The sequence below is a fragment of the Dipodomys spectabilis genome, unplaced genomic scaffold (assembly GCF_019054845.1).
Source record: "Dipodomys spectabilis isolate Male_0828 unplaced genomic scaffold, ASM1905484v1 ptg000234l, whole genome shotgun sequence".
In the NCBI taxonomy this organism is placed as follows: domain Eukaryota; kingdom Metazoa; phylum Chordata; class Mammalia; order Rodentia; family Heteromyidae; genus Dipodomys; species Dipodomys spectabilis.
Genome location: NW_024870911.1, coordinates 7,571,752 through 7,594,995, shown reverse-complemented (window position 1 = coordinate 7,594,995; position 23,244 = coordinate 7,571,752). Strand labels below are relative to the sequence as shown.

General features: G+C 35.7%; 1 protein-coding gene across 1 annotated transcript in view; it reads right to left on the bottom strand.

The window, feature by feature from the left end:
- The window catches only part of Ptprr (protein tyrosine phosphatase receptor type R), a 213,882-nt gene that overhangs the window by 180,505 nt on the left and 10,133 nt on the right, over window positions 1–23,244 (bottom strand). Inside the window, exon 2 of the mRNA XM_042698790.1 lies at window positions 13,061–13,359. Within this exon, the coding sequence (XP_042554724.1) occupies window positions 13,061–13,359 (299 nt within the window). The remainder of the gene's footprint in view (window positions 1–13,060; window positions 13,360–23,244) is intronic.

The following is a 23,244-nucleotide window of genomic DNA, read 5'->3' as shown; positions in this document are numbered from 1 at the left end:
CTTCCTTATGAGTCTTGTTGACTGATGTTTAAGTATCTTGAACTAATATAATCCTCTGGGCTCTAAGTCCAACCTCTTCAAATATATCAGAAACAGCTAAGGAAGTAGAGTTGAGATATGAATAAGACATGATCTGTGTTAAGAAACTGAGTTATACTCAATAGTATGAACTGTTTGTGTGCCAGTATGGAAGGCTTGAACTCAGGGCATCAAGCTTTGTTTGGCCTTTTTGCTCAAGGTTGGAACTCTACCACTTGAGCCAAAACTCCACTTCTAGCTTTTGGGTGGTTAATTGGAGACAAGAGTTACATGGACTTTCCTTCCCAGGATGGCTTCCAACCTCAATCCTCAGATCTCAGCCTCCTGAGCAGTTAGGATTACAAGTGTGATCCCCTGGCAACTGGCTTGACATATTATTTTTAAAGTCTTCTTTTTATTATTATTTTTTAACAGGAGCTGCTGAGCCTGGTGCTGGTGGGTCATACCCGCAATCCTAGCTACTGAGATCCAACAACTACAGTTCAAAACCAGCTTGGACAGGAAAATTTGCAAGTCTCCAATTCCAATTAATCAACAAAAAGCTGACTGTAGGCATGGCTCAAGTGGTAGACTGCCAGATCTAAGTAAGAAAGCCAAGTAAGCATGAAGTTTTAAGTTCAAAGATGTGAACTGATCATTGATTTGGCCATAATCTCTCAGGTAGCCTCTGGATAAACAGGCATGAGGGCTCAGAACTCTTTTGAAACCAATATTTCTACTGTACAAGCTGCTCACATTAGAAATGAAAATTTCTCCTGAAATTGAGATTGGGGTAAGGTTGAGGCCTGCAGACCAATAAGCCACACACATATATTGTAATTACTTCTGATAAGCTATTCTTATTTTTTTCATATTCAATAGGTAAAGAGAGTATCCTCAAAAAGGTCTTCTTGCTGTTTAACACTCACACTCAACCTTTCCCTATGGATGGCTATTTTGTTGCAGCTACTATTTATTTAGACAGAACGTATTTGAGAAAGGATTTATAGCAGTGTATGAAAACACATATAATACAAAAGTAAATTGAATCAAAAAATAAGAAAACAAGGAAATTGAATTAGAAGAAGGGTGACTGAAGAAAAAAGAAAACCTTCAGCCAAGAATGAGGTTAGTTCACAGAATAAATAAGACATTCAGTAAAGTTTTCACCATTTGTTAGAGGTAGATCACAAATTTGTCTCTCAGCTTCGCAGCAGTCAAGAGAAAGAAAGAAACACAATTCTCAGCATTTGAAAGGTATAATTATAAGCCCACTAGTAACTCATAAGAAATACAAGTATTTTTGATTTTGAGATCAGAAAGATAGATTTTTCCATTGTTCTTTACAAAATTGATAATAGCAACCAGTCTCAATAAGGATCTTACTATGTGTTAGGCATGGTACTAAGGGCTTTGAATGTATTATCTCAGTCACAAATATTCTTAGTATCACTTTTTTTTTTTTTTTTTTTTTTTTTACAAATGAGGAAACTGGAATAAGAAATGTCAAGTAACTTTACTAAAGGAAATGCAATTCATAAATACCTGATTTGGCATTCTAACAGAGTTGTGCTCCAAAATGATACTTCTCTCACATGGCTGCCATTTAATAAAGGAACCTTGATTAAATTGTGGATGCCCTTGAATCTCCAACAGAACCCCTCATTAGCCACTAAATATAATACCTACTCTTTTCTCCTGTAATATAACTTTGTTTGTTTTCTTTCTTATTCTATCTGAAATTGTTGTGTTTACTTATTTGCTTATTTGTTTTTGCCTTTTTCTCAGCCATTTTTCACACTGTTAAATGGCTGCAAGGATCATGTTTATCTTGTACAGAATTGTATCCCTATAATTTGTCTTACTACCAGAGACACACTTAACTGTTTTTGAATGGATGGATGTTTTAGGATGTAAGAATTAGGTATCTACTTAAAACGTTTGCACATCTTCCTCTACTTTCTTATTCCTTACAGGTATGAATAATTATCCAGTATCCATGATGCACTTAGACTAGCTATTTACCAGAAATGTATTTTTTTCTATTTTCATAAATGAGATTGATGTAACATTGAGTTTATTACTTTCTTTTTGTAAGTAAAAATAACATACAAAAAATCGAGCTGACTGAATTAAAAGAGAATTTCAACAAAAATATGAAGGAAAACTATACAGAATATGAAAAGTGAGTTCAATAAAAATATAGAAATCCTGAAAAAACCCAAAACATTAGGAAGTGAAATACTCAATAACCCAAATAAAAAGCCCAATTGTAAGTCTTTCCTAATAAGATAGTTTAAAAAAACAAGTGAATATTAGTCATTGATAAAGTAAAGGAGCTAGATCCATCAGACAAAGATGAAGGTAAAATGCTAAGTCAATATAAATACAATATATCAGCATTATTTACCACAGTCAAGGTATGGAATCAACCCAGATGTCCCTCAGTGAACAAATAGATCAAGAAAATGTGGTATATGTATGCATTGGAATTCTGTACTTCCATCAGAGAGAATGACATTGACCCATTTGTTAGGAAATGGAAAGACTTGGAAAAATTATATTAAGTGAAGTGAGCCAGACCCAAAGAAACATAGGTCCCATGGTTTCCCTCATTTGTGGTAATTGGAAAGTGCTTATAAATCTATCAATGTGCACAATGGATGATTAAAAAAACAAAAATTACACTTGGATATGATAACTCCACAAATTGGAAACAAGTGGTTTTATATTGTATTGGTTGCAGTTCTTTTTATTTTCCTTCTATTTTTCTCTTTTATCACTGTTTTTTATTTCTGCACCCTTTGTATTGTATATAAGTTTATTTGATGTGGAGAGAATAAGGAGAAGCCCAGAAACAGTGGGACAAAGGGTGAACAAATACAGCAGACATTCACTAGACACGGTTAGAAAATGAACCATGCAGCTCGAGGGGACGAAAGGGTCTGGGAAGGGAAAAACAGGGAAAAAATGAGGGGGGGGGAGGTGACACTGCTCAAAAAGACATGTACTTGTTACCTGACTTATGTAACTCTAACCCCTCTGTAGATCACTTTTACAATAAAAAATAAAATAAAATAAAACCTCTGGGATACCATCAAAAGACCAAATCTATAAACTATAGAAATTTTAGTAGTAGAAGAGGAACAAACTAAAGATACACATAACATATTAAAAATATAAATAAAAAATAATGGCAGAAAAATTTCCTTTCATATAAAGTAGCAAGAATGTTTCTTTGTCGTTATTATCTATTGGGTGCTTATCATATGCTACACACTGATATTTTCACTGTTTTAAAATTTAATCTTCATTACTCTACAAGGTTCTTCTACTCTCATTTTAAAGGAAACAAAATATAGACAAAAGGAAGTCACAAAAGCTACATCAAACATGAAGGAGGCATAACAAGAATTGGAACTTACACCCTGATACATTATGGCCATTTTTAGCAACTCCCAATGTTTTCCCCACCTTGTTAATTTTTTTTCACTATACTCACTAAATCCCTTAGTGTAAGTAATACATTTGTAACAACAATGAATCCACACAACTAAAGCAAAGTTCTTGGCTCATTAGGCCAGTTCTTCTGTATTCTTTCCAATTCCCTCTTTGCATCTAGCTTTTCTTATTTGGTTTCAAGTATCTAAGAATTGTTTAAGACTACACTAAGTTTACTAGAAGGCCCAGAGCTTTCTCTCAAAAAGGTTACAGCCAGATCTATGGTTTATACCCTCTTGAATAGATAATGAAGGGTTAGGAAGCAGACTTTGATTGGCATAATAACCTAATATTAGATGCACTGCTGGTTGTGATTGCCAAAGGAATTTATGCAGTGTAACATCTGCATTTCCATGTGTTCCTTTTCTGGTATTCTTTCCCTGAACAGTGACAGTGGCACCTCTTCTTTTCTGTGTCTATTCTCATATGCCCCTGAAGTATTATCTGCCATATCTAGGTCTGTGGGTACTTCTGAGACCTAGAGTTTTGGTGTTGACTTTATCTGGATTAAATGCTTACATTCCAATGGCTGATTAGCATCTTGTTTTTCAACATGGCTCAGGAAAAACAAAAAAACTCCCAGAGACTTATAGCTTTTATGTTTTCATGAAATAAAAAAGGAACAAATTGCTGGGTGCTGGTGGCTCCTGATAATAATCTTAGCTACTTAGGAGGCTGAGATCTGAGGGTTGTAGTTTAAAGCCAGCCCCAGCAGGCATGTCTGTGAGACTCATATCTCCAATTAACCATGAGAAAACTGGAAGTGGAGCTGTGGCTCAAAGTGGTACTAGCCTTGAGCACACAAGCTCAGGGATTGTGCCTAGGCCTTGAGTTCAAGCCCTACAACCAACAGCAAGAACAAAATCATTTCTATAATCCATAGGGATTGTATTGAAAGAACTAAAGCATTTGCTTAATAAAGACAATCACATCATACGAGGCTAATGCCTAATGTCTAGAAAGCCCAATAAATTACCTATTAACAGGGAAAGTTTACAATCATATATCGTATAGTAGCAAAACAGTACACACAATTTAGAGAGATATATGATTAGAGAGAAATAAAGAAAGAGGTAAGGAAAAAAGGGATAAAGTTACCGATGGAGGGAAAAACCACAGGATAAATATAGAGAATTACCAGCTCCAAGTAAATATTTGCTCCAAAAGAAACACACATACTTTGTTTATCTGTATTCTATTTTTGACATTATTGTAGATATCTTTGGATTAAGAAAAGATTTTTAGGCTCCAGTATCAAGAAGAACAGTGCTTTTCATCTTCTTCAAAGAAATTTACCCAAATAGAACATTTCATATTTTCTGAACTTAATATTCTTTCCTTTTTCCCCTTACTTCTTTGGCTACTTTAAATGTTTCCCATGCTGAAGAATTATCTATGGAATATATCTATATATAGTTTTCTAAAGGGAAAAATAGTATCTTACATATAGAGAGCAGAGTTCATAGAGAAAATACTTTCCTCTATAATAAGCTCAACAAATTCTCTTGACAATGTTACCTGACAGTTGATATAAAAGGAATCTTGGAGCCAGGCACTAGAGGCTCACATCTGTAATCCTAGCTGCTCAGCAGGCTGAGATCTGAGTATCACACTTCAAAGTCAGCCAGGCAGGAATATGAGACTCTCATCTCCAATTAACTGCACAAAGCCAGAAGTAGAGCAGTGGCTCAAGTGGTAGAGTGCTAGCCTTGAGCACAAAAGTTTAGATAAGTTGATGTTAGGCAAAATGAACCCCAAGATAAGGATTCAAATGTTTTTTTTTTCTTTCTTGTGATTGTTTCTAACATATTTATAAGATGATTTCTTTGTTGCTTTGTATGTCCCTCCCTAAAGGTATAACCCCCTATTTTCACTGTATTTGATGTTAGTGTAATTTGTGGAGAGGAAGGGAAAAACAAATTGTTGAAATAAGGATACAGGTAGACGGATTGAAACATTGGATGTACAAGACGTTATGTAGAAAAACGGACTTTACAACTTTGGCGGGCGGGGTGGGGGAATGGTAAACAAAGGAGGAGGCAACAATGCTTGATAAGAAATGCACTCATTATCTTGCCCATGTAATTGTAACTCCTCTGTACAGTATTTTCACAATAAAAATAAAAAATAAATAAAAATAAAAAAGTTTAGGGACAGGGCCCAGGCCTGAGTTCAAGCCCCAGGACTGACAAAAAAAAAAAAAAAAGACTGTATTTGATATAGTCAATATTTATTTTCTTTTTCAAAATTACCTGCCCTAACTCAAAGTACATATGGGAATGAAAAATATACAAAACTAGACTCTACTATACAAGTACTTTTAATAGCCGTTAAAAGTGATCTTGTAGACAGATTTTTAATAACTTGAAAGGTGTCCATGGTTTCCCTTATTTGCAATAACTAGTATATGTCTGAGATAAGCAGAAACGGTCAGATAAGTTGATGTTACGCGAAATGAACCCCAAAATAAGGACTCAAATGTTTTCTTTCTTGTGATTGTTTCTAACATATTTATTTATTTATTTATTTTGGGGAGGTCCGGTTGTGGGCTCCGAACTCTGGGCCTGAGCACTGTCCCTCAGCTCTTCAGCTCAAGGTTAGCGCTCTACCACTTGAGCCACAGCGCCACTTCTGGCTTTATTCTTTTTGCTTATGTGGTGCTGAGGAATCGAACCCAGGGCCTCATGTATGCAAGGCAAGCGCTCTACCACTGAGCCACCTTCCCAGCCCTTCTAACATATTTATAAGATGATTTATTTGTTGCTTTGTATATCCGTCCCCCATGGTATAACCCCTGTTTTCACTGTATTTGATGTTGATATAATTTGTGGAGGGGAAGAGAAAAAACAAATTGTTTAAATAGGGATACAGGTGGACCCATTGCAACAATGAGATGTACAAGATGTATGTCGAAAACTGAACTTTACAACATTGGGGCGGGGGCAGGGATGGTAAGGGAAAACAAAAGAGGAGGAAACAATGCTTGATAAGAAATATACTCATTACCTTGCTCATGTAATTGTAACCCCTCTGAACGGTATTTTCACAATAAAAAAACTTATTAATAGAAAAAAGAAAGGTGTCCATAATGTAAAGTTTAAAAAACCATAATTTGTGCATGCATATTTCATACTATTGTTAAAAAAGCATATAGGCACATACGTATAAAAGTATATATATACATATATACGTATATATATATATATATATATATATGTATCTCAACATGACATTGGTTATCTAAGAGTTAAGAGCTTTTTGTTTCCCTTTTTTCTTCTTTATAGTTTCCAAAAATTCTGTAACTTTGTGAAGATGCATAATTTATATTCTAAAACTTGTGAAGATAGATAATTAAATTATTGTCTCTCCACAAGGAATTTCAGTAGACCTAGAGAATAGGTTTATCTTTAGTATGATAATCAATTAAGTGACCTCTCTTGGGAGGTCAGTTATCTTAATATTAAGCTTGTATGATCCAAAACAAGCAGATGTACTGAGTTCTCCAATGTGGTGATATCATCATGACATTGCCAAAGCATAGCCTCTAGCATTTCCAGAATTTGTTCTTGATCCTCCTCACTGCTTTAATAGCAAGAAATGGAGAAAGGCAACAGATGGTGATGGTTACAACTGTCAAGATGCCAAGCTCAAGTTGGAATTTCTACTTCAAGATTATTTTGCAAGGAGATAGTGATATCTGAGAAAATGTAAGCACAAAGCCTTTTTCTTTATGCAGAAGTTTAAGATTAAAAGGAAGATGATTGTATAAAAATATTGTAATTTAATAGAAAGCCCCTTACACTTGGTTAACAAAAGAGCAAAAGTTAAACCTGAGTTTTGGATTCTAGAATTTCTAGAATTTCTAGACCCTTTGAAAGCAAATTTAACTCTATTGTTCATTTATTATCTGTGTCATGGCTACTGTGCATCTTTTAAGTCAAGTCCAATGATTTTGAATTCTAGAAGTAAACTAAACAATTTATATTGCTTGAATACTTTGTTTACCCTTAAAAGATTATAGATTAAAAAATATCAATCATTATCCTAGTGTCTAGAAACAGCTGCATTTTGCTAGAAAGTTCTGATCCAGGAACAAGTTAGTAACCAGAGACAGAGGGATGACCAGAATAGTTTTTGTGGCATCAGGACGTAGTAGGTTGGTGGGATATGAGGTCAGAAATGGGAACAAGGCCCAGATCAGGGCAATGCTCTTTAAACTTCGTAAAATCCAAGAATGACTAATAAATGCAGGTTGTTGGGACCTTATGACATCTCTAGGTAAGGGTTCTGAGACCCCAGTTGATACAAGATATAAACCATGGCACGATATTATAATTTTATTTCTCTGGCAATGGGAAAGAAGTTGTATTGGTAGTAGTGGTGGTGGAGGTGGTATGTGTGCATGCATGTATTACAATCTTATTAAAATTTTCTGTGGCATCATTCTGACACACAAAAAAATGGAAATTCTGAGGATGGAGTGATAAGTTATCAGTGTTTCAAGTTTGTAAAGAGAGGTAGACTAAAGGCCGAAATAGAAAAAGGATATGATGACTGCTTTTGTCACGGAACTTGCTATACCCAAATAAGCTATTGTGTTAATGCCATGTGATGAATAACCATTTATGATTTTCCTGAGGCCTCTCTTGTCAGACTGTTTAATGCCTGACTTGGCCTCATTTCTCTGCATGACTTCTTCATTTCTGTTTATAAATTTGTATGCACAAGTTCAATATCTGAACAATCCTTGTGCACTGTAACTTTCTTTTTTTAATAAGTTTTTTATTGTGAAAATACTGTACAGAGAGATTACAGTTACATGAGCAGGGTAATGAGTACATTTCTTATCAACCATTGTTGCCTCCTCCTTTGATTTTCCCCTAATGTCCCTTTCTTCCCACCTCCATCCACAACTACATTCCCCCCTCGCCCACCCCCACCCCCGCACCCTGCCTAAATTGTAAAGTTCATTTTTCAACATAGTGTCTTGTACATCTCATTGTTACATTGGGTCCACCTGTATCCCTACTTAAACATTTTGTTTTTTCCCTTCCCCTCCCCAAATTTGACCGACATCAAATATAGTGAAAGCAGGGGTTATACTGTGGGGGAGGAACATACAAAGCAACAAAAAAAATCACATGGTACTTATGCTTTGGAAATTTGTTTTAGATTTGTTCTCTCAGGCTTTTATGTCCACTCCACCTAAGAACCTGAGATGTGTTCCAGGGCTTTACCAATAGACATCTTGCTACAGATGTCACCCCATACATTACATTAGACTTGTGTCTTTCCTTGGTTTAGTTTGTTGGGTCTAGCAGTTACTATTTTTACTCCTGACTCCTTTGATACATGATACTTCCAGTTTCCCCAGGACTACAGTTGAACAATACTTTACAAGCATGTTTTGTGTCAGAATAACAATATAAAAATCTGTCTGGGGACTAGTCTCTGAGTAGTGAGTAAGATATAAAGCTACAGGATTCCAGGAATCTCAGACTATCTCACCCTCCTGAAAACTCACCACCATTTCCTTATGTGATTCGAGGAGAACTAGTTTCATATCATTGCCTCCCTGCTACTCAGCTTTCTCTTTTCTTCCCTTCCTTATCTTTCCTTCCCTTGCCAAACTCTTTTCCTTCTTCTACTTCCACTTCCCTTCCCTTCCCTTTCTCTTCTTTTCCCTTCCCTATGATCTATGGAGTAGACCTTAATCTCCCTATCTTTATGCTTTCTTTACTAACCCCTCAAAAATCTCTTTTGTATTACTAGTCTACAGTTTTCTCACATTTTGACTAAAATAAAACAGTCATCATTCATTTATCTATACTGAGCTAGAAAGAGGTTTGGCTGCTTCTATTGCAATAATTTTTCCCGCCATCCCTGGTTTCCCTATATCCTAGTGTGTGGCTCTGTGGCCTGACAAATATCACATCTTGGAGATAATGTGATAAATGGGACTTCCAATGTATATTTGGTTAAAAGCCACTTACCCTTTTATCTCAGCACTAACCTCCCAGGCCATTCATTCTCCTGCTACATTGTACGTGCACAGAAAGCCTCGTAACAGCTTCTTAATTGAATTTCTGGAAGCTAATCAACATTCTTTGGTATAATCAGACTCATTGTGCTACCCTTCCTATGGAAAAATGTCAACTTTACCTGATTACAAAAGATAGAAGAACAATGAAAAAATTAATTTGTAGGTATTTTTTTTAAAGAAATGATTTATGCAACAGTTAGGATCCTGTAAGGGAGGGGAAATGCATGCCCTTTTAAAATTTCTCATTTTGAACTTTATTGAAATGATGTCAGAAATGAGAGAGGGGAGAATAGTGGAGAAAAAAGGTATCTTTCTTTCTGAGATGAGAAGTTTGATATAAGTTTTACAGGTTAAGAGGAAGATTTCTATACTCTCTGGAAAAAATTCTAATAACAAAAGGCTGATCTTCATCAGCACTAGCCATTTTACTATAACTTAATCTTTAAATCTGTAGAACCACTGCAGCATTCTCCAAATAATAAATTATTTACATATGTTTTCAATACCTGTATAGCTTTATGCATAGGCATACATCAATTATTACATCATAGTCATTAAGCTACCTAGAAAATGTAGCAAACATCTTCTATATCCCATTTCTAAATTGATTTTCTGGAAAAAATGGTCCTTCAGGCCAGCTGATATTTAATTGTATGTCACTCCATTGCTCTTTGAAGAGGCTGAGCATTATTGACTTATTTAGAACATCATTTCTCTGGTTTACCTAATAAATCACCATGTGCATAAGTAATGTAAGTGGATTATAAGAAACAGTATAGCAATTATGGTTGCAAGCTAGATCCTGAGAGGTTAGATAACACTAATGTAGCAAAATCATTTATTGCTTCTGCATGACCATTGTTCAAAAGAAAAAGAACATCATTAATCTCCAAACCACAAATAGGTTAGAAGTAAAATAGCCAAGAGATCCTCATTTATACCTTTTACATTCATAATATTAAATTAACTAAACAGTACAAGATAGAAGGAACCTCTTGAGCTGTAATTCCCAGTGACTTTAGGAGTTGATGAATATGAATATGGGTATATGATGATCACTAGTGAAAATATCTCCCGTGAGTCTTAGCATTAACACTGGCCTATACAGATATAGAAATATCATTAATACCATCCATCTTCACTGAATAGACAAAGTACATGGCTTTTACCTTCAGAATATCTGCTACTCATGAAATGAAAAAATCAATACTAAAACCAAAACCAAAGAAATAAAATACGCTCATGTTTTTCAAGAAACCAAACAACCTACATATTCTCTTTTAACAAAAAATTCATATTATGTTCTCAATTTATGATTTTTCTGATTTGTTATTTTAATTATCAGCATACCTCCAGATATTTCTTAAGTAAAACCAGAGACTGTATTCCAATTGTTTCTATTCTCACATATTCCAAGCAAAAACTGAATCAAATAAATGTTAGTTGAAAACATCAATGAATGGATCTTTGGTTTTCAATACTGAATGAAGGATACTATATATAGTAAAAGGGGTACATTTAATTTAATTACATGTGATACATAGAGAAACTCTCCAAAATGCAAACCTAGCTTCATTGACATATATTGGCCTCAAAAGTAAGCTCATCTAATTGTATTTTGGGACAAAAAAATCAGTATCATTTTGATATTGATTTATAGGGGTTTTAGTTATGGATCTCCCTTCCTTCCTTCCTTCCTTCCTTCTTTCCTTCCCTTCTTCCTTCCTTCCTTCCTTCCTTCCTTCCTTCCTTCCTTCCTTTCTTCCTTCCTTCCTTCCTTCCTTCCTTCCTTCCTTCCTTTCTTCCTTCCTTCCTTCCTTCCTTCCTTCCTTCCTTCCTTCCTTCCTTCCTTCCTTCCTTCTTTCCTTCCTTCCTCTCTCTCTCTCTCTCTCTCTCTCTCTCTCTCTGTCTCTCTCTCTCTGTCTCTCTCTCTCTCATATGCTGGGGGTTGAAATCAGGGGCTAGTACTTGCTAGGCAGGCACTCTACCTCTTGAACCAAACCATCAACTCTCTTTGATTTACTTTTTTTAAATAGGGTTCCACCTTTGTACCTGGACAGGTGTAGACTATAATACTCCTATACATATCTCTACAGCTAACTGAATACCACCACACCCAGCTTATTAGTTGAGATAATATTTTGCTAATTTTGCTTGCCCAGGCTGGCTTCCGACCAAAATGTCTGGATTTCTCCACTTAGGCACCTAGAATTACAGCTGTGAGCCACTGGCTTTATAGTTTTCACTTTAAAAAATTAACTGATACATGAAAATTCCACATATGGGTTAAAATGTAATGTTTCAATTCATATATATGTTGTGTAATGATCAACTGATTAGTAGTTTTTGTGGTTTATACCATTATGAGAAGAACCATAATACAAACAGGGTGTCAACTATGGCGCCCCTGCTGAATTACCACTCTAAGAATATAAACAGCAGGGTACAAGTGTCTGATGCCTGTAATCCTAGATACTCAGAAAGCTGAGATTTGAAGATTGTGGTTTGAAGCCAGCCTGAGCAAGGAAGTCAGTCTGAGTCTTATCTCCAATTAACTAGAAGTAGAGCTGTGTCTCCAGTGGTAGACTGCTGGTCTTGAGCAATAATAATAATAATGATAATATCTGGGGCTGGGAATGTGACTTAGTGGTAGAGTGCTTGTCTGGCATGCATGAAGCCCTGGGTTCCATTCCTCAGTAACACATAGCAGAAAAAGCCAGAAGTGGTGCTGTAGCTCAAGTGGTAGAATACTAGCCTTAAGCAAAAGAAGCTCAGAAGACAGTGCCCAGGCCCTGAGTTCAAGCCTTGGGACTGGAAAAGAAATAATAGTAATATCAGGGCTAGCATCCAGGCCCTGAATTCAAGCCACAAGACCAGCACACACACACGCACACACACACACACACACACACACACACACACACACACACACAGAGAGAGAACATAAACAATAGGATCTTTGTACCATCTTGATTAATGTAGCACCTTGTGTTTATCCACTGATGTTAAGAATATTATTTATCAATTATTTTCAAGCCATACTACTCTCTAAACCAAACTACTCTCCACCTCCCACAACTCTCCTTTCAATGGTTTCTTCATTCACTATGATTTGAGTCAAAGAACTAGAGAATCCATAGAAAGTGCTATTTATCTACACCAGCTGACACGGATGCCTATCTTTTTAAAACACATTGTACAGAAGGTGGGAGATTCAGTATAACCCAGGACCTGCTACAAGTGTAACAAGTAAATTATAATTCAAATTCTTATTAAGCACCTACCATGCACCATGGATATGGACAAGTTTTCTGAGTTTACTGGAGGAAGGAAACAGACAACCATTAAGTAACAAAGAAGAAATATCAGAGAGTGAGAGGTGCTATGATAAATAGCCATGGAGATCCAATAGTAAATATGTAGAGTTAGTTACTTGTTTCTTTCTAACATCAACTACATTAATGTTTAGCATCAGCACCTATTAAAAGTGACACTTACCACCACAATCACATTTGCTGCTGGGATTGGAAGATTTTCCACTTCAAGTTCTTGCCCTGTCATAGCCAACAGATTAAGAGATGGGTCACCGGCAGATCTGGGAAATGCTGAGTTGGCAATCTGGTGACGTTTGCTTATGTCAGCTTCAGAAGAGAAATGGTACCTATGCTTATTTATCTTTTGTGGATGGATATCCAGGCTCTTCTTAATATCTTGTGAACGGTGATAAATGAATAGTGGCTTGCCACTCTGCTTCTGAGGAATTGCCAAAAAGTGATCATTATTTCCTGAAAAGCACCCTGAAAGACATAAGACATGAAGAAAAATCAAAGATCCAATTCAGTAATGCCTGTGGAAAATCTGATAAGCAAATTATTCTCTCTTGGGAGGATTGAAGACTTGAAGGATTGAGGGCATTTACTATTCATTCTCCTCTTTCCTGCTTTGTCATCCCCAGTAAAGAGAGAACACTAAGGCATTTCAGGCTTTTTAGGTGTCGGTATAGTTTGGAAAACTATTTATCAGTCATTCTAATACCTATTTTATTAAAAAAAATTTTGGGGGGGGAGGTCTGGTCGTGGGGCCTGAACTCTGGGCCTGGGCGCTGTCCCTCAGCTCTTCAGCTCAAGGCTAGCGCGCTACCACTTGAGCCACAGTGCTACTTCCGGCTTTTTTTTTTTTTTTTTTTTGCTTATGTGGTGCTGAGGAATCGAACCCAGGGCCTCAGGCATGCAAGGCAAGCGCTCTACCACTGAGCCACCTTCCCAGCCCCTATTTTTTAAATTTTTATTTACTTATTTTGTCAGTCATGGGGCCTGAACTCTGGGCCTGGGTGCTCTTCCTCAGCTCTTCAGCTCAAGGCTAGCACTCTACCACTTGAGCCACAGTACCACTTCCAGCATATTCTGCTTATGTGGTGCTGAGGAATCGAACCCAGGGCCTCAGGCATGCAAGGCAAGCGCTCTACCACTGAGCCACCTTCCCAGCCCTAATACCTATTTTATGAAGGAATTTCTTTTTTTTTTTTTTTTTTTCAAATCTAAACCAACAGTTCTTTACTTGGTTGAATTTCTGCTCTAGGATGCCTTCTCTCCTTCACAAATGATGAAGATTTCTCTCATGTTTAAGCTTTTTGTGCTTAAATGAAACATTTTACACAATTCTCATTTCATGTTTATTTGATACTGTTTGTTTTGTAGTTGGCTATGTATAATTTTAATGCTTACAGAACTTTTGGAAGTTACTAAGGACAGAAATCTTGCGTTTAATGATTGTATGGAAACAATCATTGTTTCCGTCTCAGTCTAGTTCAAGACTATTTTCTTTGTAACTGATCACTGACATCTGATCAAGATAGTAGTGATTAAACAATGATATAAACAGTTGTGATATGGTCTTGCTTTGCACTTTTCCTCCTTTGTACCAGCTTAAACATAAATGGTATGAAGGAACTAGATAGAAGGAGCAAACAGAGCAATAGTATACAAAGATATTGGTTTTTGATACAACTAGAACTACCATACCATTTCAAGGAGCCACTCAGACTATTTTGTCTTGTTTTAGCTGTTCCTATTTTAGGTTTAATGACTGCAATTAAACTTAAATACTTGTAAATTCATGTTTGTGTCTCTGTTAGATAAAAATATCCATTGAACTGAACAGTATTTTTCTTGTTAGTCATTGGCTTTGGGAAGAAATAGATAATATATATGAATCACAGAGAGTATCATTATGGCAAAAACAATTAAAACACAAATAGAAGGACTATGTAACATAATAAGCAATGAGTACATCACAAACAGTAGTTTCATTCATATAGCACCTTGCAAACTGTGTACTCAGATTTTCCCTTGGCATGCCTATGGCAAAGTAACCTGCACAAATAATTATCATAAGATAATCACTTAACCTTCTTTCATAAGATTTATTTCTTGATCCCTTAACATTATATCCTTTGTTTCCAAAATCCCGCAGACCTCACTTAATAATAAACGGAATTTCAATAGTGCTATCATGGCGGACAAAGTTGGTTTTTTTGTTGTTATTTGTTTGTTTCTTGTGGTCAGTTGTGAGACTTGAATTCAGGACCTGGGAGCTATCCCTGAGCTGCTTTGTGTTCAAAGCTAGCACTCCACCACTTGAATCACAGCACCACTTCCGGTTTTTGAGTGGTTATTTGGACATAAGAGTCTCACAGGAACTTTTCTGCCCTGGCTGGCTTTGAAAAAAATCTCAGCCTCCAGAGTAGCTAGGATTACAGGCCTGAGCCACCAGTGCCTGGCTCCAAGTTTTTATGAAGTTCTCTATTTGGTAGAAGAGTCTTGAATAAACGCGTTTATTCAAGCACACATATGCCTTCCCCATTACAAGCAGCCATCTGTAAATGTGTCTTAGAACTAAGTTAAACTAGGATAAAAATGGGATGCCATTCTATTTCACAGCTCCAAGGCAACCACTTTGTTATAGCTTTCTATGGCAGTAACAGGCTGCTTCTCAGAGAAGAGAGGGAACTGCTCACTATTCTGAATTTTGAAGCCCATCTAGGGCATCAAACTATCATTTAGCAAATTATTTAATAAACATATGAATGAAAACCTTGTAGTCTGGAAGTTAATAAGTATCTAGTACATTTTAGCATCATTTTCTATTAATAAAATTGTGGTAAGGATAATAACATTCAAGTACCTTTTCTGAATTCTATAGTAATTTATGTGTTTCTAATGATGGATGGATTTCTAAATCTGAGCAACTCATTTCATTCAAGGTAACAAATCTTTGTCATTGCAAAGTCAACACCCTGCAATGGTCATTGTTGCAAACTAGGATAGTCTGATGGCTAAAAAGAAGTTCCAGTCTATTTCATATGTTCAGAAGTAAAGACAGATGATTAGTTTCTATTGCTTTATCAAAAACTACATGAAATGTAATTGTGATTTGAATGATTTAAAAAGCTATTCATAGGGCTGGGAAGGTGGCTCAGTGGTAGAGCGCTTGCCTTGCATGCATGAAGCCCTGGGTTTGATTCCTCAGCACCACATAAGCAAAAAGAAAAAAGACGGAAGTGGCGCTGTGGCTCAAGTGGTAGAGCACTAGTTTTGAGCTGAAGAGCTGAGGGACAGTGCCCAGGCCCAGAGTTCAGGCCCCACGACAGGACACTCTCCTCCCGCAAAAAGCTATTCATACCAGAAGATGATTCTCGAACTGTCTATTATATTATGGAAAAAAGTCCTTGTGCTAAGAAAATAGCCTGTCTTAATCTCTCTAAGTGAAAGTTCAGGTACAATGGTGAGTCAGCATTGCTTAAAAACAAGGATGAAAAAAATGTTGGTAACTTAAGACTACATGGAGGGTATAAGCTACAGAAACTAGCAATTCTTTGTCTTTTTTTTTTTTTTTTAATTCCGGTCGTGGGTCCTGAACTCTGGGCCTGGGCACTGTCCCTCAGCTCTTCAGCTCAAGGCTAGCGCTCTACCACTTGAGCCACAGTGCCACTTCCGGCTTTTTTCTTTCTGCTTATGTGGTGCTGAGGAATCGAACCCAGGGCCTCAAGCATGCAAGGCAAGCGCTCTACCACTGAGCCACCTTCCCAGCCCAGAAACTAGCAATTCTTACACCTTGGTTTCACTGCAAATCTTAAGAAAAAAGAAAGAAAGAAGTTAGTTGATCAGATAAAGTAGACAAATGTCTGAACAACAGAGAAATGACAGAAGTGTGTTTAATTTTCTTTTATATATCAATCACACCAAGCCTTTTAGAACTACTGAAATTTAAAAAGAATAGTTTAGTCCATCTAACAAATGTGCCTGTGCTAAATTAGCCTACTAGGCAAGAGAAATAAATGTAAATTAAAAGGCAAGTTAAACATAGTTAAAATCTTCCAACCTCATCTATGTAAAAAGACTTAGTTCTTCCTTGTCTTTGAGTAATGAATAACTAGTGGGCAGTATAATATTAGATATCTGACCACAATCATTAAGGAGGAACAGTTTTTAAAGTGTGGTACTTAGACCTCCTGCACATGGTTACCTGGGAGAGGTGCAAAAGTACCCTCTCTGTAAATACAACCTAGAAATCTAGATTTGTGTAGAATCCCTAATCTAGAGTTAGTACTTCATTCTTTATGATCAAATTCTGCCTCTCTTTCTTCTCCTTTACCCCAATATTATGAATCTAAACATTTTGGAAATATTAATAAGGAAATACCTATTAGAGATCAATGTGAAGATATTAAGCTAACAAACATTTAGGTAACAGTGAGTTCACTGGGTGCTTCCTTGTGTATGTATGTGAAAGGAGGAGGGGAGAAGAAAGAGTTGTCAGTCATGCATTATAGATACAATTACTTAAAGCCAATTCCTTGACTATTAATAGAGAATAAGGTACAGGAAAGAATACTATCAAATTTCAACATTTAGAGTCAAGTTAGTGATGAAAAGGTAGCTGAGTAAGAATGATAAAAGAGTAGGAGGAAATCCAGGAACAAATAGTTTATTGAAGCTTTAGAATATTTATGGACTAATCGTCCATATGGAAAATTATTTTCATTGTGATATTTCCAGAAACCAAGATAAGAAATGATACTTCTGTGTGTTTCTATGAAAGATACTTTCTGATAAGACACATTAACAGATTTAAAATAATTACAACACTGAGACCATTGAGAAGCAGAACGATGGAAGAAGTAAGAAGATTACCACTCAAGAAAGAATAATAATAATAATAATACACAGCATCTTTACAATAAAATTTAAAAAAATAAAAGATTTAAAATAAATTAATTTCAAATGCCTAAAGCAATAACAGAGGGACTTAGGGAAAAGAAAATAAGCATATTTTAATCCAAGTGCAATATAGGAAAATATAGTCATTTGGGTATTTTAGTGTATGGGTTAAATAATAGACTAGGTAGCACTAAATAGAGAATTCATAATTGGACATTTTTAGATCATTATTCAGAAAGCAGATAAATTAAGAGATGGGGGAAGACAAAAAGCAGGCAACAGATTACAGTAGACTGAGATTGGCACTTTGACCCCCACATGTGCAAACAACAAAAGAAATCTTTGTCTAAGCATTACACTTCACGTTTCATATAAAAAATAATTTTAGAAGATCATAGATATGAAATGCCACCATAAAATTTTAGAAGGAAACATAGAAAACCTTGATTATTGAAGATTTAAAAAGTAGTTATGGATATTACATTAGATAACAATATACACAAAAAATAGTTGATGTACTAGACATCACACAAAAAAAATCTCCATAGAAGGTACTTACAAGAGAAGGAAAAGACTTGTACAAAATGACTAAAAAATAATTGTAAATCTCATATCCAAAAAAAGAGAAAAAGGACTAGTAACCAGAATAGATAAAGAACTCTCAAAACCCAACAGTTAACAAAAACAAACCAGTGTAAAAATGGACTACAAATGTGTGGATACTTCAGTAAAGAAGATATATGTGTGGAAAATAAAGCACATGAAAATACATCCAATTTTAGTAGTTAGTAGAGAAATATCTGTTAAAATTGTGATATGAATTTCCTCTTACATCTAAAACAGAGTCAGAATAATACTCCGTACTGGAAAGGATTTGGGAATAATTCAAATCTTAGACCTTACTGATGGGAATGCAAATGACAGAGGCATCCTAAAAGACAGTCTGACAATTTCTTATAAAGTTAAACACATATTTACCATCTGACTCAGCAATCCCATTTCTGTATACTTACTCTAGATTAATTTAAAAAATAGATTCACATAAAAATATAGATTTTTGCAGAAACTTAACTCTATTCATAATTACTCTGAAATGGAAACAATTCAAATGATCTCCAAATGATTAATGGAGAAATAAACCACAAAACTTCGATACAATGGAGTATTTTTAATGAAAAGAAATGTACTGTTGATCCTCATAACCTGGCTGAATCTGTAAGGCATTAAGCTGAACCGCAGACAGTCTCAAAAATTCACTACATTTTACATTTATTTAACAATCTCCAAAAGACAAAAAAACTATAGTGGTGAAAGAAAAATCAATAGTTATCAGAGTTAGGATCAAGGAAAAGTGAATAAAGGAATTTTTTTAGACTGATTGAACTATTCTGCATCAGATTGTGGTGGTGGTTACATGAGTTTATAGAACTTCACACCTAAAAGTCAATATATCATAGATTAATTACATTATATTATATCATTTTAAAAGCTGTTTTTAATCTAAAATTATGCAATAGGTATCTTTCCTCATAATATAATATCAATATTTATTACTGAAAACCAACATGGATAAACTTATAGAAAGTAGTTTCATTTTGGGAGGGAGGAGTTAGATTTAATAATTAGATTTAATGAGGACTGAGTGGGAGATAAAGTAGAAACAAGAGAAAGTGAACAAATCTTTCAATAAGTATGGTGTTAAATAAGAGTGACAGTGTGTTATCAGGATGGGAAAGTAGGGTTTGAGGAGTGTCATTGTTTTGTGTTTGTTCATTTGTTTTCCTTTTTCTAAATGGGAAAGATTTTAGCATATTCAAATGTCAAGTGAAAGGAGCTAGTTGAGACATACTGGTGGAAGACAGAAGAAAGCAGCTAGAATAATCAATCAGTAATCTGAGACTTGCAGGAGTTGGGTTATGACTCAAAACACAGGCAGGACAAGCTTTGGACTGGAATACTCTTTCATTATAACGTGTGCTTGTGGCTGTTATTTGGTGGTAAGATGCGGAGGGTGTTGTCTTCTGATGTTTCTATTTTCTCTGTAGTAGATGAGATGATGTCATTTCGTAAGACAGAGGAGAGGAATGGAAAGGCTACAGGTTTTAGGAGTGTAATAAAGGGTTGAAACAGTCCTTGTACAAAACAAAAAAGTGTTTACAAGATGAAGGGAAGTGGAATAACAAAATGGTGCACCAAGGACAAAGGGAAAACAAATGCAAACAAAACAATATGTTGGAAATGAACTGTACAACTTGGCAGGGGACTGGCAGGAGGGGTAATAAGTTCTGTAAACCCTCTGTACATCACCTTGAAAATAAAATAAAATTTAGGATAGAGCTTCTCTTACAGAAATGTTAGTAAGTGGCTTGTCCAAGATACTCAGCCACATTTAAAATACAAGTACCTTTTCTTTTTTATCATAGAGAAACAATTACATGAGAATAACAAGTGAATTTTGATGCTCGTAAAATTGCACAACTGCAATTGTATTCTGGATGTGACATTAATAGGTCTCTGAAGAGATCCTTAACAGAGGAAAGAAGAATGCATGAAATGACACTGCTAAGCTAGAGTACATTATGACTCATTATTTCCAGTTCAATATTGGTTATTCCTAGATACACAAGGTAGCCTGGTCTTTTGTACAGCCTCTCAGAATAAGTCCTTGCACTGCAAGTTTTAAATCAATGCCAGGAACTTACAAAAGGAACAAAAGCATAAAAGTGGTCTCTAAAGAGACCTGAAAAAAGTGAACAATCAAACGAAGTTAACTTTATGGTCTGATCATTTTGTGAAGAAAAAAAGCATTATTTTTTAAAGTATGGCTAACTCATTCTTCTCTTGTAAAAGAAAATAAATGCAGATGATCAGGGGCTTCTCTTGGGAATTTCTACGTGAAAAATAAATCCTAAAAACTACAATGGATTTGCTCTTCAGTAAAAGAGAAGCTATAGTACAGTTACAAGGATTTTGCATAATCCTGAGTTTTTAAAAAATAAGGTCTTTCTATAAGCATAATAAAGAGACTCTGGGACCTTACAGGAGCAGTGATTTCCAGAAGTGATATCCTTGGATGTATGAATGCTAACATTATAACCATTTTCTAATTATTCAGTAATTATATTGGTAATAATAACCCCAAATAGCACCACAATATCAATCTCAAGTTAAAAATAAAAAGTAAAATGGAGGTCACTGGACACTGATGAAAGTGGGTGGAGATGGGAGGGAGAGACTGAGAGAGAGTGAGGGAAGGGAAGAAGACATTGTGCAAAAGCAAATGTACTCATTACCTGACTCATGTAATTGTGATCCCTCTGTCCATCACCTCTGTAATAACAATTAAGCAAATTTTTTTAAAGTGAAAAATAACCACGGAGCAACAGTAAACCTGATAAATACAACATCTTTCCTAGGATGACATTTGAGGTCTGTTAGAATAATCTCCCAAAGCATAACATTTTCACTCCTTACCAATCTGAATAGAAATCCCCTCAGTGCTCTGAATAAGTCAATTGCAGCTATGTGTATATGTAAATTAGTTTTATAGAATTCAGTTTGCATGTTTTCATCCTATTCTAACAATGTATGTGTGTACATGTATGTACTTGTGTGCACACACATTAGTTTTGTATTGTGACATGAGATAACCAGTTTTACAAAAATGTTCATCTTTTTTATGACCTGCTATTTTGTTATATAAACTAAGAGGACTTCTGAAGATTGTATTTACTTGGGGAAAGGAAGGGGGATAACAAAATGGTGAGACGAAGGACAAAGGGTGAACTAATATAAAGCAATACTCACAAGACACTACATTGGAAATGAACCTTACAACCTGGGAGAGGGAGTGGGGGGAGGGAAAATAGGAGGGGATAACAGTATTCAACAAGAAATGTACTCATTACCTTACTTATGTAACTGTAACCCCTCTGTACATCAACTTTACAATAAAAGAAAAAATATTAGAATATGAGGCAAATAAATATGGTGAGCCAGCAAGCCCACACACAAAGGCTTGACTATGATGACATAAAAAAGATCTTACATCAGGACTGCTTTTTCTAAGATCCCACAGTGTTCATCGGTCACTAAAAGGTGAAAAATGTAATCTTAACATGAAATGTTGTGTCACTCCTGAATGCTAACCATTTCACAAATTTGACCAGTCCAATGCATCTACAATAGAAATAAAGAAATTAATATTCATAAGCTAGTTCCTTTCTTCTTTAGAGGAAGACTTCAAGCCTTTAAGAATGAGTTGAGCTGGGCACCCATAGCTCAAACCTGTAATCCTAGCTACTCAGGAGGCTGAGATCTGAGGATTGCGGTTCAAAGCCAACCTGGGCAGAAAAGTCCATGATACTCTTATCTCCAATAAACCACCAGAAAACCAGAAGTGGCGCTGTGGCTCAAGTGGTAGAGCACTAGCCTTGAGCTGAAAAGCTGAGGGACAGCGCCCAGGCCCAGAATTCAAGCCCCACAACCAATCAAAAAAAAAAAAAAGAATGAGTTGAGAAGGAATGAGAAGGGGAAACAAAGCAGGAGGTAACAATGCTTGATTATCTTGCCCATATAGTTGTAACCCCTCTGTGCAGTATTTTCACAATAAAAAATGAGTTGATTGTGATTGCCATCTTAAACTTCCTGCACATTCTTTGATGTAAACACTCATTTGTATTTTTCTCAATTATCATATAAAAGTTAATCCTATTCATATTTTCAAGCCCATGTAAATAAAGAAGGAAGCCCTTTCTTCCCCTGCTAATATCATCCATTGAAAGTTGAGCTTCACAGTGGAAAACTCTGGGAGTTACAGACTGACAGTCCTTTCAGGAAATATCCATTCAGTGTTATATGGTAGCTATAAAATTGCAGTGAAAGGGCTTTGTGTTTCTTGATTTTGTCCAGCTGTAATAGAGTTATTTTTCATTTGATAAATATCTGTTACAGAGTGGAACACAACACAATTAAAATAGTATCCTTTGGGACAATATGACTAGACATGAGCATGAAAAAGGAATAGTCTATAGAAGTGGGATTTGTATCAGACAGAGGCAGGCAAATGTCCCTGAGTTCCAAAAAAAAGAGAAAGAAAGAATGAAGGAAGGAAGGAAGGAAAGAAGGAAAGAAAGAAAGAAAGAAAGAAAGAAAGAGAGAAAGAAAGAAAGAAAGAAAGAAAGAAAGAGAAAGAAAGAGAGAGAGAAAGAAAGAAAGAGAGAAAGAAAGAAAGAGAGAAAGAAAGAAAGAAAGAAAGAAAGAAAGAAAGAAAGAAAGAAAGAAAGAAAGAAAGAAAGAAAGAAAGAAAGAAAGGAAGGAAGGAAGGAAGAAAGGAAGGAAGAAAGAAAGAAAAGAAAGAAAGAAACTAACTAAAGGTGGTTGGAATTCAAGTTGACAGAAACGAATCCTCTTCTACATAGTCATTAAGACAGGACCTTTATCATGATCTATCTTCTTGGGGAC